The following is a 13,350-nucleotide window of genomic DNA, read 5'->3' as shown; positions in this document are numbered from 1 at the left end:
CACTTCAACCAGGCCCCGGGGTATTCTTAGCCTATACTCTCTGAAAAGCCTCCACCAGATGGCCTGTGCTTTCTCCTCTTGTCCCGTGATGGAATGAAAAGCTCAGATAATTAAAGTCGCAATATCCATGTGAAAGAGCCACCAGAGTGGGGGAGACGAGCCGCATGCAAATCAATTACCACTACTTGGATCTGTGTCCAGGGATAGCAAACCACTCTTTATTTACACAGAGCACACACTAGAAAGGCTGTAACAGAAATAGAGAAGCATATAAATGTGTGTCTTGGTGTATATGTGTGAAGAGTAAATCTGAAACATGAAGTGATGTGATGCCTCAACTAAAAAAAAACATGTGGAAGAATAGATAATAAAACACAAACATACAAAAAAAACCACCCTCAGCATTTGTGTTGAGTTAAGATCCGCACATCGTTATAAATACAAAATAAGCAGGTCCACACACTCCTCAAAAAACACACACACACAACTTCAGACGTCTCTAAGGAATGGTGAATGTGTGTATGCATTAGTTCAGCAGAAGAACCTAAAGATGGGCCTGCTATAGTGATGGAAGCCTCATTGTTCGGGTGTCTGTGTTCGCCTCAGGTTGTCCTTCACACGCACAAACTCTGGGATCTTCTGCTGGTTCTCCCGCTGCCTGATCTCCTCTTGCTCGTACTAAAAAATAAAAAACGACAATATAGACCAGCAGAAGCACTGTTACGGTCCAAACCCACCTGAAGCTGAAATAACTGTCTGTATATTTGAACTGTGTCTGCGTCATAACCCAGACAGGCAGAGTATTGATGTTGGTACCTCAACTTTACAGTGAATTCAACAGAAATATCCCTGTTAGCAGCAGGTTCTTCACCCTGACCTCCTCTAGCTTCTGCTGCCTCTTGCGGAGCTCCGTCTCCAGGTCTGAGGGCCGCCGTTGTGCCATCTCCTCCTCCCTGTGCAGCTCCAGTCTGCGCTGCTCCAACACTCGCTTCAGCTCTGGCTTCTCCTCCAGCAGCAGGCCCCTGCATGGTCGACCACGCATAAACTCATATATAAACACTTGTTGGGATTGAAACAGCGGTTGCTTCTGAATCAGGCTGTTCCTTTGAACCGCGGTACCGTTTATGGCTGAGCAGAAGTTCTCGGTGAAGGTTCTGATAACTGGGTGCATCTACAGAGGTGCCATTCAGTCTCCTGGGCAGAGCGCTTTCATTGCTGTAGTCCACTGTGGCATGTCGGGATAACTGGCCTACGGAGGGCTCTGAAAACATTTATAAATCACGTTTGATTCAATCTATAAATTCTAATTTTTTTAGGTTGTTACAAATATTTGAAAAATCCACTCAATATGGTAGTAGCGCTGTTTAAAATCCCAGTTATTAATAGTGTTCAAAGGACTCGTAACTATGTTATCAAACACATTAAAAACAGGTTCTAAGTATGTACAATAGATAAACCACATATTTATGGTTCCATATTATGAGTAAATCATTAAAAAAAACTAAAATTTTGACAGTTTATAAATCACAGTTTTGCAAATTCTGGATAAGCATAAATCATTCACAAACTTCGATGTATACCACTTGAAAGTAAAGCTGGATCACGCCAAGGAAACACTAGCTGGAAGTTTATATAGCCACAGATAGGAAGGTCTTTACAATGGTTTATTGATAAGTTTATAGTGGTTATGTTGGCAGTGATGCATGAGTGTAAACTGACTGATTTAGCAGGTCACAATTGTGATTTAAGCTGCGTCCTTCATATTCTGGTGTTGTTGACTTACCTTTTTTTAGAGTTCCAAATCCTAATTTCTGCTTGTTACAAGAGAGAGAAAGAGAGAAGAGGGGCCACTTACTTCATAATTCATAAAACAAAATATTATTTGTTGATATTGTTTTATTTCTATGCTTGTTTTTTATCTCCACTTTGCAGAATACAAGGTACAGGTAGATATTGTCACAAGTGAATGGAGCGCTGAGGTTAGCCAGTTCAGTTAAAGGAAACATCATACTAATGAAATGTTGTCTCAGCAGTTACTGTCTCTGTTGTTGTGTAATTAAAGTTCTAGTATGCTCCAAAACCAAAATGATCTGCATACGATCTTCCTCTAACAGACCGGTGACAGATGCAACATCCACTGAATCCAAAGGAGCAGAAACCAAACATCAAAATGAGCAACTAAAAGATGGAAGATGCTGTGAATGATCCGTGAAGCCATTTAGAAAACAAGCAAGAACCATAATTCCACCCTGTAGATGAATGTATGACCCACGGGGCTCAGAGGAGTATTTGTGTTGGTTCCTTCACCTGTTGCTGTCAACAACATAAGCCTCCAAATCCTGGCGTCACCGGGCCCCTGCAGAGTGGCTGAGCATGAAGATAACCTAACTCATGGTGTCTGATCTGATGGAAGCCAGCATTTCCTGCCCTGCAGGACTGGGACTGATTCCAATCATTTCAATCATCATCACGCAAGAGAAATAAAATGCCAGGGAAGAAAAATCAGTTTTCTCAACCAATGTTCTCTGTGTGATTCAATTTTTCATCCAGTTTACTATGTCCATATTTTGTGCATACTCCATACAGTCCTTTGAACATGTATAATTGAATACAGTAAGCCTATTGAGGGTTGAATTACAATGTGACTGAAGGTAATCAAATGTCAGACCTAAAGTCACCAAACCAGAGACTGACCTCTCATTGACCAGCTCAGAGTCTAGGCTTACTACAGCTCACAAGAACTCACTTTTCTGGTTGAACCCTCCATGGCAAGGTGGTGAAGCCCGTAGCAGTGCAGTCCAGTAACAGAATTCTTATTTTACCACATGGTGGAAAAGTATCCCACCTCCTTATCATCATCTGTCTGATGTCTTTGCTACTTCAGGCACCATCATGTTGCTGTTGGTGAAGGATCCTCCAGCTCTAAGCCACTGAGCTGTAGTCAGTGTGGTAGTAGACGCTTAAATCTTATTACGTCATTCAAGATTACTTCATCATCCCCAGCAAGCAACAGAACACCAGATTACTTAATTGCTGCCGACACGAATGCATTTTTAAACCAGCCATTACATGACACTTACTGGTACAAAAACCTGGCAGAAATGTCACAAGATTTCCCTTCAGAATTTTTAGGTTACTTGTATGCTGTGTGCTCATAGGATGTATGTGGAAAGAGCACAATAAACATTTTTAGACTGTGATATAAACAGATAAGATGCAACCTTTTCTTTAAAAAAAAAGTTTAATGGCTGTAGAAATGCCACAAATTCAGTACATGCTTATAATGATTAGAAAATACTTTTGCAATTGTATTTTGCTTTGATTCATAAAATATATATTTCTATATGTATCTAAATATTCAATTTACTCATTGCATTTTTACTTGGTACATGTTTGTTATACTATTTAAAATCAATGTCTGTTAAATTACACCCATTTATTTACTGAACCTTTCGTATTTTCAACACGTGACCACGTGGGGTCGCTGTGAGGAAAGTGCCCCCTTTTCACCTCCCATGATTCCCTGCGGCTCAGCACTTATACACCGGATGTGGGCTTTTCTTCACAGTTTGAATGGTTTCTCCGAGTGTGTGTGTGAGTGTCTGTCTGCCTGTATGTTGGAGTGAATGATTGTGTGAAAGTAGCGTGTGTGTGTGTGTCTACCTATATATAAAAACCTACACAGTGATCTTATTTGATCTGATCGGATCTGGGCCCTACTCTGATCGGAAATGATAGGAAATTCGCTCGCGAGCCTCCAAGGCGTTGAGCAGCCGGCGAGTCAAACTCCAGGGCCTCCACGCTTTAAGTTGTGGTCAGAGGTGATGAATGGATCAGATATACTAGTGTTCTGTGGGTTCGGGTCATCTCGAACGTTACGGAGGACAATGAGTATAGAGGCGATTCTGATCTAACCACAACAAAAAAATTACGTTCTTTAACATGACTTTGGGAGGCGTTGGAGAATCTTGGTTTCAGTGGTCCAAGGACTCGTTTTCTTTCGGTCCTGCGAATTATCATTTAAAGTAAAGTTTATGGGAAGAATTGAAGACTGAGAACAAATTTCGAGGGATTAGAGGGGACTTTACGAATTTGTTCCACTCACTGCTGTAAATCCAATCTCAAATGTTTTTTTATAACCCAAAATCTTTTAGGTACCTCGGAAATTTTAAGAAGGTTGTTCATATAAGAAAATGCAGTCTATTAACCCTGCTATCAAAGATAAAAGTAGTAACTGGATATAAAGCACATATTTACGGTTCTTATTACTCCCCTTCATAGTAAATCTTAAAGGTCCCACTGGACTGCTGAAAGTTATGTTTTCTTAAAGCAGCATAAAACTTAACGCATGTAGCTATCTGATTTGTAGCTTCCGAAAACAAATATGAGCCAAAAATCAACAAAGCCCGTTCTCGCTATCGCGATAATACACGTTCGGCAGCGATGACGCAACGGTTTGCATCACCACGTGATTTTGCACGTGACGCCACTTGCCCAATGAGATGGCAGCACCGACGGGGTGAACCGCGCCAGAGGGAACGAATCCGCCGCATCTTTTTGTGGCTGATCGTTTTCGTTTTCGCGCTATGGCCGAGCCCGAAAAGAAGCGGCGAATCAGCCGTGTCAACAGCAGCCAAACTTCAAGCAACATAGGGAAAATACTGTCAGGTCACCGGCCATGTGGAGCTGAAGTGGAGGGGCGTATGGATGGCTCCATACTTCGTATCACAATGAGAAACTTCCTGTAAGTTTCAGATCCATGGACGACAGTGGACTGTTGTCATACTTAAGCTATGTCGATTTAGCTTAATGGGCTGTTGGCAGATGCGTTTACATTAGAATTTCCTGGTGTTCTATTGGAACGGCTGCTTTTATTTGTCCCAGAATAAAGTTTTTCCCCTTTTAATCTATCACACTTTTTGCATCTTTATGACGACGCAGTCATTCTGTATTAAGGGGACGTCGCAATTTATATTTATATAGACATCTAAGTGCACCTTTTCAATTTATTCTCATTTTACCCAAACTTGTTAAATAGTAGGAAGTGTATGCAAACAATTACTGTTTCAATAGGTTCCTATATTGTTTTTGAGTCATCTCATAACCGTGATACACAGCACATGGAAAGCTCATTTCAGTTCTATCAAAATAGTTTCTAGGTGATTTTACAGACCCCGGGCCTCGCCCCCAACATGCAAAACATGGAAAGAAAGAAAAAAACCTTCCCTTTAACAGGAAGAAACCTTGAGCAGGATCGGGCTCATGTGAATTCAGCTGCAAAAGATTCCCTACCTCTTCTTTAAAACACACTGGAAATAATTATGTGTTCACATTTCCTGTAACAGGACCTATGACTACACTGAGGTGTATCCTGGACCAAATCTAAACATGATTGTTGGAGCCAATGGAACTGGAAAGTCCAGCATTGTTTGTGCCATCTGCCTTGGTTTGGCTGGCAAAACTGCTGTCCTTGGACGAGGGGATAAGGTAGTGTTGAGTCTACGTCATTCATCATTGGTGTGACTGGAATTGATACATTTCAGTATGATCATTTTTCCTGTAGGTTGGGCTCTATGTCAAACGGGGTTGTCAGAAAGGATCTATTGAGATTGAACTGTAAGTATCGTCACGTTGTTGAGACGCTATTTGCCAGTAGCAAATATTATTACTGTATGTTAGTGCTGTGTCATTAAGAACTAATGGCCATTTATTGTTGGCATGACTAAGCATTTAGAAATAATACAATGCTGAGTTCAAGTTTAATAGCACTTGGATGATCATCAGTCTTTTTAGACAAAATGTCAAATTGCCTTTGTTTATGATCATACACTTAATCTCTGTCATTATTTCAGGTACAAGCATGGTGGTAATTTGGTGATTACGCGAGAGATTCACGTGGAGAACAATCAGTCGCACTGGATGATCAACGGGAAACAACGCAATCAAAAAGCAGTAGAAGAAGAGGTCAAGAATCTCTGTATACAAGTCAGCAATCTCTGCCAATTTCTTCCTCAGGTATGATATTACATTATATACTATGGCTCATTTTAGAGAGATATTAGGTCACTTGATTATATTGTTACGTTTCTTCTGAATTTGGAGATAGAGCTTCAGATAGAAGATATCCAACACATCCAGTGTTGATGTGTTTGTCACTTCAGGAAAAAGTTGGGGAATTTGCCAAAATGTCAAAAACCGAGTTGCTGGAGGCAACTGAGAAGTCTGTGGGACCACCAGAGATGTTCGAATTCCACTGTGAGCTGAAGAACTTCCGCAGCAAAGAGCGGGAGTTGGAGGTAAACATGAACCAAATTGGGCAATGTGCAGGCTCTGCATCTGGAAAGTTGAGCCCATTTACCGTCGCTATTGGTGCATTTCTCTTCAGAACACGGTGACGGAGAAGACTAAATACATTGAGAAAGCCAAGCAGAGGAACGAGAGGAACAAGCATGATGTGAACCGTTACTATGAAAAGAAGAGACATCTAGACATGATCGAACTCCTGGAGAAGAAGAAACCATGGGTGGTGAGTGGGACAGATAAAACACTGTGGATTCGTAACATTTGCAGCCAAAGTGTAGCAGAATTCTTCCATTCTCCCTTCACCAGGAGTATGAGAGCACCCGCAAGGAGCTTGAGAGTGTGAAAAGGGAGCGAGAAGAGGCCAAAAGGAATCTTTCTGCCCTCAGACATTCCCAGGCACCCATGATAAGGAAGATCAAAGAAATAGAAGACAGACTACAGCCTTTTGATGATCAAATAAAGTCTAAGGTAGAAAAAATACTCTGAGGTGTTTGCATTCTAATGGGCAGCTAACTGCTCCTAGATTCCATTTTTTAACAGTTTGTGGTCATTGTACTTGACTCTATAGTACTATTTACTGTTGGTAAACAAAGATGGCTGTGCACATATTGTGGCAGCGGAATGGCAGCGAGCGGAGACACATCACACTATGGCAGTACATTTTATCAGTGGTCTCTGGCTTTGTTTAGCGTTCACAAACACAGAAGGCACAAATCAGGACTATGCCAGTTGAGTGACGCACACACAGACACCCAGGAGCAGTTGTTTATTAGCCACTATATATATATATATATATCCTATATATCCAATTTTAACACTTGTTTCTGAAAATCATGCTCGTGATTTTGGTCCTACATTCACGTCTGTTTAAGCAATGGCTGATACGCCATCCAAGGCAGTGCTTCTATAGGCACAATGGGCTCACGGCTTGTTGAGGACATAGGCTATAAATGGGTCTATAATATCAGTCAATACTGATAAAACCAATGTTTGAATGTCAGCAGAATAAACATTTGAAATAGCTCACTTTGAACTTGTTCTCAGACGGCTGCCATCAAGGATGCTGCGCTGAAGTGCAAACAGAAGCAGGATCAGCTGGACCGAAAACAAAAAGAGGTAAGTCCACTTTTCAGATTAAATTATGAAAATGTGTATTTCAAATGTTCAGTCAAGTCTTATTTAATTTCTGACATCACCGGCTTGTCTTACTCAGTCATAACTGATCAAGCTGTGATGCTTTGCAGATTGAAGATATTAACCAAGCCTTTAAGCTGAAACAAATGGAAGAGGATGACCATCAGAAACGGATCAGCAACACTAGACGGATCATTGAGGATCTGAGGACAGAACTGGCCAAAGTTGAGGATCAGCCCGATGTCACTCCGAGGATCAATGATGTTAATTTGGAGCTGAGGCGCAACCAGATAGAGCGAGCCAAAATCGATGGAGAGAAGGGTGAACTGTGCAGAGAGAAGGACAACGCCTTCGCTCAGTGCAGAAGTGAGGCCTGCATACAAACACTGTCCTGAATGAGTTAATAAACAGCTCACTGTAGCCATCACACAATCATATGTGCTGCCTAAAGTCAAAGAAATATCTCCACCTGGTTGTTAGGTTTGCAGAAAAAGCTCAACGACATGAACAACCTGATGAAAGTCAAAGAGGAGAAGCTGCGAGGACGCCACAGGGACACACACGCCGCCCTCCAGTGGCTCAGACAGAACAGAAACCGTTTTAGAGGAAATGTCTACGAGCCCATGTTGCTTGAAGTGAGTCGTAGTCATTTATAGACCCCAGTTTTGGTTAAAATTCGAGGTTCATTATAGTACTGAAGCTTTGTTGATGCGACAGTTGGCAGTAGCGCACTTTAATTCTTTAATCTTTGTGTCTTAGATCAACGTGAAAGAGCACCGCTTTGCCAAATATGTGGAGAACCACATCTCATTCCAGGACCTGCGAGCCTTTGTTTTCCAGAGGAAAGAGGACATGGAGATTTTCATGTCTGAGGTCAGTGAGTAGCAGCTGATGGTTGCCGGTTCAGATCGATCCTTTGGGCCCAATATCGGCAAAACTCAGAAATCCCAGAGCATTTCACTCAAAGTTTATCCCCCCCCCGCCCCACTTTTACCATTTGTCCTCAGGTTCGTGACAAGATGAACTTAAAAGTGAACTCTATTTCTGCCCCAGAACAGTCGCGTTCTAACGCGCAACCTTCTCAAAATATTGAGGACCTGAGGTGAGAGGAAGAAATCCATAAAAACGAGCATCAATCATTTTGTACATCTGCTTAGTCATTTATTGGGTGTGTGATGCTCCATAGGACAGATCTTTATCATTCTCTGTTTACCTTGTTATCTCTGTAGACGCTTTGGCTTCTTCACATACCTGCGTGAGATGTTTGATGCCCCAGATGAGGTGATGAGTTACCTCTGTCAGCAGTACAATGTTCACAATGTCCCTGTGGGCACCGAGCAGACTAAAACCATGATCAGACAGGTGTGTTTATTTTTGTTTTCTATTTGTTAGTTCTTCAAATTTATTTATTGCATTTTTAATTTTCACAGTTGGATCACTAAACTTGGAGCTAGTTAAATGGAAAAAAAATCATCTTATCACTTGATATTGCTTTTGTTATCTTTGCTGATCTCTGTGTCTCTGCCCATTTTCTCTTTGTCTCAGGTGATCGAGGAGCTCAACCTCAGGGTGTTATTCACCTTGGATGAAAGGTACATGCTGAAAAGGTCAGTTTACTCTAAAATGATGAGCACCATAAACTCTCCAGTGAACCCCTCCCAGTACCTGAGCATTGCAGTAGATGCTGAGGAGAAACGGCAGCTGGAGCAGGAGCTGAATGTAAGGAAGTCATATTTTGTGACGCAAACGTTTAAATGATCCAATTTGATGTCTGAGGCGAGATCTCGGTGTTGACCTTCATTGCGACCAGGCTTGTGAGTTGAGGTTTCGAGAGATTGACGAGCGCCTAAAGGCTCTGCAGAGGGAAGTGGCCGTGCTGGATCGCCGCGACAACGAGCTGTTGGCAGAGAAGAAAAAGCTGTCTGAACTCAAGGGCAAAAAGAGACAGCTGGAGCAGAAGATTAGCACCAAACAGGACAGGTCAGCCTCTCCCAACAGCCTGAAGAATCGAGATTTTTGCGTAGGTAATTCAAAAACACACAAATTGCTCTGTGTGTTTGTATATTTCCACTTCATTTAGTTTGAGGCAGATGGAGCAGAACGTCACTGACCTGAAAAAGATTGAAGAGGAGACTAAAGAGAAAGTTTCAGCAGTCAATTCTCAGAAGGTCACCATCGTCAAGGCCTTCATAGCCTCAATAAAGGTGAATGAACTGTGGTCTATTAGGTTCTTTACCTTAGCGCGGTCTGTCCCTCTTCCTTTTCACATTTCGTTTGTGAAACTCCATCTCTCGTTTGTCTGCAGCTGAAAGCCACGCTGACTATGGAGAAGGTGTACCTGTCTCTGGAGATGGTGGGGCTGTCGGCCGAGAAGACAAAGCTGGAGCACGATTTCAGAGAAGGCGCCTCTCTGCTCAGAAGCATGGATGTAAGGGCGGCAAAGGCGGAGCACCGTGCCGCATTGTGTGACGGCGCGACTCTAACGTCCGCGTGTTCCCGCAGCAAAAGTGCAGCCAACTGGAGCAGAGGAAGGCCCAGCTGACGGAACAAGGCAAAGGCCAGATGAAGAGAGCGAAGTCCATCTGCAACATGCAACCCAACGATTCTTTATCTGAAGAACTCCGTAATGTTCGTGTTTATGTTATTCCGCCTTATCTGTGTGTCCCGTCGCCACTTATGCAGATAGTTGTTTTCTTGGTGAACGCAGGCGTTTGCAAAGTTGCCAGACACTCCTGATGACATCGATTCCATGCTGAATGAGGAGCGCTCCAGATCCGAGTGCTTCACAGGCCTCAGTGAAAATGTAAGGAGGCGTTGAGGGTCTCTCCTGATTCTGCTTCATTGTTGTTGATCAGTTTCTTTATCCCAGCAGTCCAGGTGATGCACACCGGCCTGCGCTGTGATTGACTGTGAAACGTCTCTGCACTTTTCAGGTGGTGGATGAATACAACAGGAGTGATCAGGAGATCAAAGAGTTGGAGAATGAACTGGAAGAAAAGAAAAACGCTCTAGAATCGTACCGACAGAACATATCAGAGGTACTAATTTCTAATAAAGAAATGTAGTTCCATATTTTCCTTTATGATACAGGAGTGTGGGGGCTGTGTGTGTGTGTGTGTGTGTGTGTGTGCGCGTGCCTGGCAGGCTAAAGAACGTTGGCTGAACCCTCTGAAGCAGCTGGTGGAACAGATTAACGAAAAGTTCACCGCGTTTTTCCGCTCTATGAATTGCGCAGGTGAAGTTGATCTGCACTCAGAGAAAGAGGTAAATGCTGTTCTGCAACTCGTGTCAAAGGGCACCAAAGGTTCATCAGGCCCAAACTGATTAACCAGCTTTGCCTGAGCAGGTGGCTGCATCATTCAGCTCCTGCCAATCTTAATGTGGCCTGACTGAAACGAGTGTGCGTCCCTTACAGGAGGATTACGACAAGTACGGAATCCGAATCCGGGTGAAGTTTCACAGCAACACTCAGCTGCACGAGCTGACGCCGTTCCATCAGAGCGGAGGAGAGCGCAGCGTCTCCACCATGCTCTACCTCATGTCGCTGCAGGAGCTCAACCGCTGTCCCTTCAGGGTGGTGGACGAGATCAACCAGGTAAACACATCACACCCAGAAGGCTCCACGGATGCAGGCCATGCTGTGTGAGGGTTCTGACCCCACCAAGAGTGGAATCTAGTGCCCATCTCTGGTCCCTTAGCTGTCTCCTGACTGTTTTTTGTAGGGAATGGATCCTATTAATGAGAGACGAGTCTTTGACATCGTGGTTGGCACAGCTTGTAAAGAGAGAACATCCCAGTACTTCTTTATAACACCCAAGGTAAGTACCTGTGTGCTCTGCTCACCCAGGCTTTTTGGGGCCTATACCATTTAAATTTGCAAAAAAATCTCTAATAAACGAGGCTATTGTGGGAGCCCCGAGGGTTGGCGCTCTTTTTTTCTCCTGAACATTTGCCCCTGATGTTTCTGCCACCAGCTGCTGCAGAACCTGAAGTACGCCGAGGAGATGACGGTTCTGTGTGTCCACAACGGCGCCTACATGCTTCCCCCCAACCAGTGGGACGACAAAGCCTTCCTCAGACGGTGTCTACAGAGAAAGGCCAAGGCCTGAATCCACCAACCGATTCATTTTATCACAGCATGAGGAAAACTGAGGAAGTCATTTCTGTTTTGCAGACGTTCAGTGACGTTCTCCACTTTCCCTGGAGACAAACATGCTGTAGTTTGTTGACGTTCTTTAGTGTTTATAAGAGGTTTAAGATATAATGTTAAGGGTTTATTTCCATTGATGCTGTAACACGTTTATACATTTTTTAAAACACAAAATGCTATTTCCCACGTGTGCATACCGACTAAAATGTTCCTTTTCTATTGTACACTGACATAATTAAGCAGACTTGAGAATAAATATTGATATTTGCTGCTTGAAGAGTAGATGCTTGACTCTACTTGACATAAAAACGTTGGGAGGAGAAAACAAATGCCTGTTTATTAGATATGAGCTTTATTAAGCACATCGCCACTAATTTAATTACTATATGTCAACATCTGCTTCTGCTGTTTACTTGAATATTTATTGCAGCACGAAGTTCTGTTCTTGTTTTCAATGGATGATCTTGAGTGAAGTTTCTTCATTTAATGCTATAAACTGAACCCCTTTGAGGATCAACCCACATTCTGATGTCTTTCTCCTCCTCTTTCTCCTGTTTCCTGTAAAACATTGTAAACATAGTGACTCAGCGCTGTTGGATCAAATAGTGATCAGATTTCAATGCTAAAATAGCTGATGCACTGTCATGTGTCACACATGCACCCGGGGAGCTCGGAGACGGTCTCTTTCTGGTACAACATCTGGTTCTTCGTCCAGAAGAAGTCCTTGCTGTGATCGTAGACGGACTGGAGTTGGAAATCGAGGCTGTCTCCTGAGTTCTACAGTAGAGATCCGAAACATCGCTGGGGTTGGCTATGAAATGCTTTGCAGAATGATTGTCAGAGCCCTGCTCATGGAGTTTACCCTGTGTTTGTGCCCAGCACTTCGCCGAGTGCTGGCCAGGGTGGAAGAGCTGTGGAGGTGGCTCCAGGGTTCCTCCATTTGGGCGATATGTGTTGGTTTATCATATGACTTCCTCTGCACAAGTCCAGGAATGTCAGTTCAAAATAAATGTTTTAGCTGCATTATTCATAGAGGTTTCATAAAGGTGTCATAAGCATCAGAACATTTGGTCTTTCTGAAATTTATAATGATAGAAGTTGCTGAATAAAAGGCCAGTTAATCGAATGTGACCAGCGAACAACACAAACAATTTACAATCGGTAAGTTAACACTCATTATTTGTAGGTTTTCTGTTAAACTCCTGACATCCTTGCATCAAGAGTACGCTTACCCGACAATTAATTAAAGTAAAAATAATGTCATGTAAAGGCGATTGAATAAACAGTACAAGTGAAATTACGCCATGAATAAGATACATTTAAAAACCTCCACGAAACTCACCTGAGGCGGCCGGAAGCCACTAAAATGGGCGTCATTTTCGGGCTTTGGTGAGGGAAAAGGATCGCGTTTAGACATATTTAACTTAGAAAACTGAAAACAAGCGAGGGTTTTTCTGCTTGTGCGAAGTTAGCAAAGTTTTGTGTGGAGTAATGCAAAACCTGGTTTCTAGGTAACCACAAACTTCCGGTGCTGTCCTCATTAACCCCACCGTTTCTGCCAAGCTGAGGCTGAACAACACTTCATTAACAGTCTCTATGCACTATATTTTCTAATATGTGTTTATAATCCCAATCTAGGCCCAGCTCCTTCAATTTTTGCATCTTAAAATAGTCAACTGAACCATTTTTTTAGGGAAATAATGTAATAATAACGATGCCACAGCAGATAAGAAGGCCTGCGCATTCATGCCTTCATCAATGAC

At 42.8% G+C, this 13,350-nt stretch overlaps 3 protein-coding genes and 1 non-coding gene across 7 annotated transcripts; 2 read left to right on the top strand and 2 right to left on the bottom strand.

Annotated features, from left to right (window-relative positions):
* Positions 1-196: 196 nt before the first annotated feature.
* zgc:195245 (uncharacterized protein LOC565483 homolog) lies at positions 197-3,220 on the bottom strand. Of its 3 annotated transcripts, none has more exons than XM_057039619.1 (5): positions 2,747-3,220; positions 1,784-1,814; positions 1,120-1,261; positions 817-1,022; positions 197-678 (listed from the first exon to the last, which is right to left on the bottom strand). In XM_057039619.1, exons 1-4 carry the CDS (start codon positions 2,765-2,767, stop codon positions 824-826), a joined length of 393 nt encoding a protein of 130 aa, XP_056895599.1. In that variant the 5' UTR covers positions 2,768-3,220; the 3' UTR covers positions 197-678; positions 817-823. The 3 variants fall into 3 exon arrangements, with proteins under 3 accessions (XP_056895599.1, XP_056895597.1, XP_056895598.1); XM_057039617.1 differs by having other exon boundaries at positions 878-1,022; positions 2,747-3,165; XM_057039618.1 differs by having other exon boundaries at positions 878-1,022; positions 1,784-1,811; positions 2,747-3,127.
* A 326-nt stretch (positions 3,221-3,546) lies between these two features.
* On the top strand, positions 3,547-11,858 carry smc5 (structural maintenance of chromosomes 5). Its single transcript, XM_057039609.1, has 24 exons — positions 3,547-4,744; positions 5,346-5,487; positions 5,564-5,616; positions 5,853-6,015; positions 6,162-6,296; positions 6,386-6,526; positions 6,610-6,771; positions 7,348-7,419; positions 7,548-7,803; positions 7,918-8,072; positions 8,197-8,310; positions 8,445-8,539; positions 8,667-8,799; positions 8,983-9,156; positions 9,248-9,417; positions 9,518-9,641; positions 9,743-9,865; positions 9,940-10,065; positions 10,145-10,240; positions 10,371-10,475; positions 10,582-10,701; positions 10,853-11,032; positions 11,160-11,255; positions 11,412-11,858. The coding sequence occupies exons 1-24, from the start codon at positions 4,587-4,589 to the stop codon at positions 11,544-11,546; spliced, it is 3,228 nt and encodes a 1,075-aa protein (XP_056895589.1). The 5' UTR covers positions 3,547-4,586; the 3' UTR covers positions 11,547-11,858.
* LOC130530757 (small Cajal body-specific RNA 2) lies at positions 3,609-3,914 on the top strand. Its single transcript, XR_008951921.1, has one exon. It is a non-coding gene; the product is annotated as a small Cajal body-specific RNA 2 (non-coding RNA).
* A 64-nt stretch (positions 11,859-11,922) lies between the features above and the next one.
* cfap276 (cilia and flagella associated protein 276) lies at positions 11,923-13,299 on the bottom strand. Of its 2 annotated transcripts, none has more exons than XM_057039621.1 (4): positions 12,930-13,299; positions 12,450-12,563; positions 12,243-12,364; positions 11,923-12,145 (listed from the first exon to the last, which is right to left on the bottom strand). In XM_057039621.1, exons 1-4 carry the CDS (start codon positions 13,002-13,004, stop codon positions 12,067-12,069), a joined length of 390 nt encoding a protein of 129 aa, XP_056895601.1. In that variant the 5' UTR covers positions 13,005-13,299; the 3' UTR covers positions 11,923-12,066. The 2 variants fall into 2 exon arrangements, with proteins under 2 accessions (XP_056895601.1, XP_056895602.1); XM_057039622.1 differs by having other exon boundaries at positions 12,249-12,364.
* Positions 13,300-13,350: the final 51 nt, after the last annotated feature.

The sequence above is a fragment of the Takifugu flavidus genome, chromosome 8 (assembly GCF_003711565.1).
Source record: "Takifugu flavidus isolate HTHZ2018 chromosome 8, ASM371156v2, whole genome shotgun sequence".
NCBI classification, from domain to species: Eukaryota; Metazoa; Chordata; class Actinopteri; order Tetraodontiformes; family Tetraodontidae; genus Takifugu; species Takifugu flavidus.
Note: the sequence above shows the minus strand (reverse complement) of the source record. Positions and strands in the feature narration are given on the sequence as shown.

Excerpts from the sequence above, each read along its gene's own strand:
- zgc:195245 (XM_057039617.1), bottom strand. The coding sequence starts at position 2,767 with ATGGAGGGTTCAACCAGAAAA. Across the intron at positions 1,815-2,746 it reads TGGAGGGTTCAACCAGAAAA|CAGAAATTAGGATTTGGAAC; the intron begins GTGAGTTCTTGT and ends TCTTGTAACAAG. Across the intron at positions 679-877 it reads GGCAGCAGAAGCTAGAGGAG|TACGAGCAAGAGGAGATCAG; the intron begins GTCAGGGTGAAG and ends TTTATTTTTTAG.
- smc5 (XM_057039609.1), top strand. The coding sequence starts at position 4,587 with ATGGCCGAGCCCGAAAAGAAGCGGCGAATCAGCCGTGTCAACAGCAGC. Across the intron at positions 6,772-7,347 it reads ATGATCAAATAAAGTCTAAG|ACGGCTGCCATCAAGGATGC; the intron begins GTAGAAAAAATA and ends ACTTGTTCTCAG. Across the intron at positions 7,420-7,547 it reads TGGACCGAAAACAAAAAGAG|ATTGAAGATATTAACCAAGC; the intron begins GTAAGTCCACTT and ends GATGCTTTGCAG.
- cfap276 (XM_057039621.1), bottom strand. The coding sequence starts at position 13,004 with ATGTCTAAACGCGATCCTTTTCCCTCACCAAAGCCCGAAAATGACGCC. Across the intron at positions 12,564-12,929 it reads GTGGCTTCCGGCCGCCTCAG|AGGAAGTCATATGATAAACC; the intron begins GTGAGTTTCGTG and ends GGACTTGTGCAG. Across the intron at positions 12,365-12,449 it reads GTGCTGGGCACAAACACAGG|AACTCAGGAGACAGCCTCGA; the intron begins GTAAACTCCATG and ends TCTCTACTGTAG.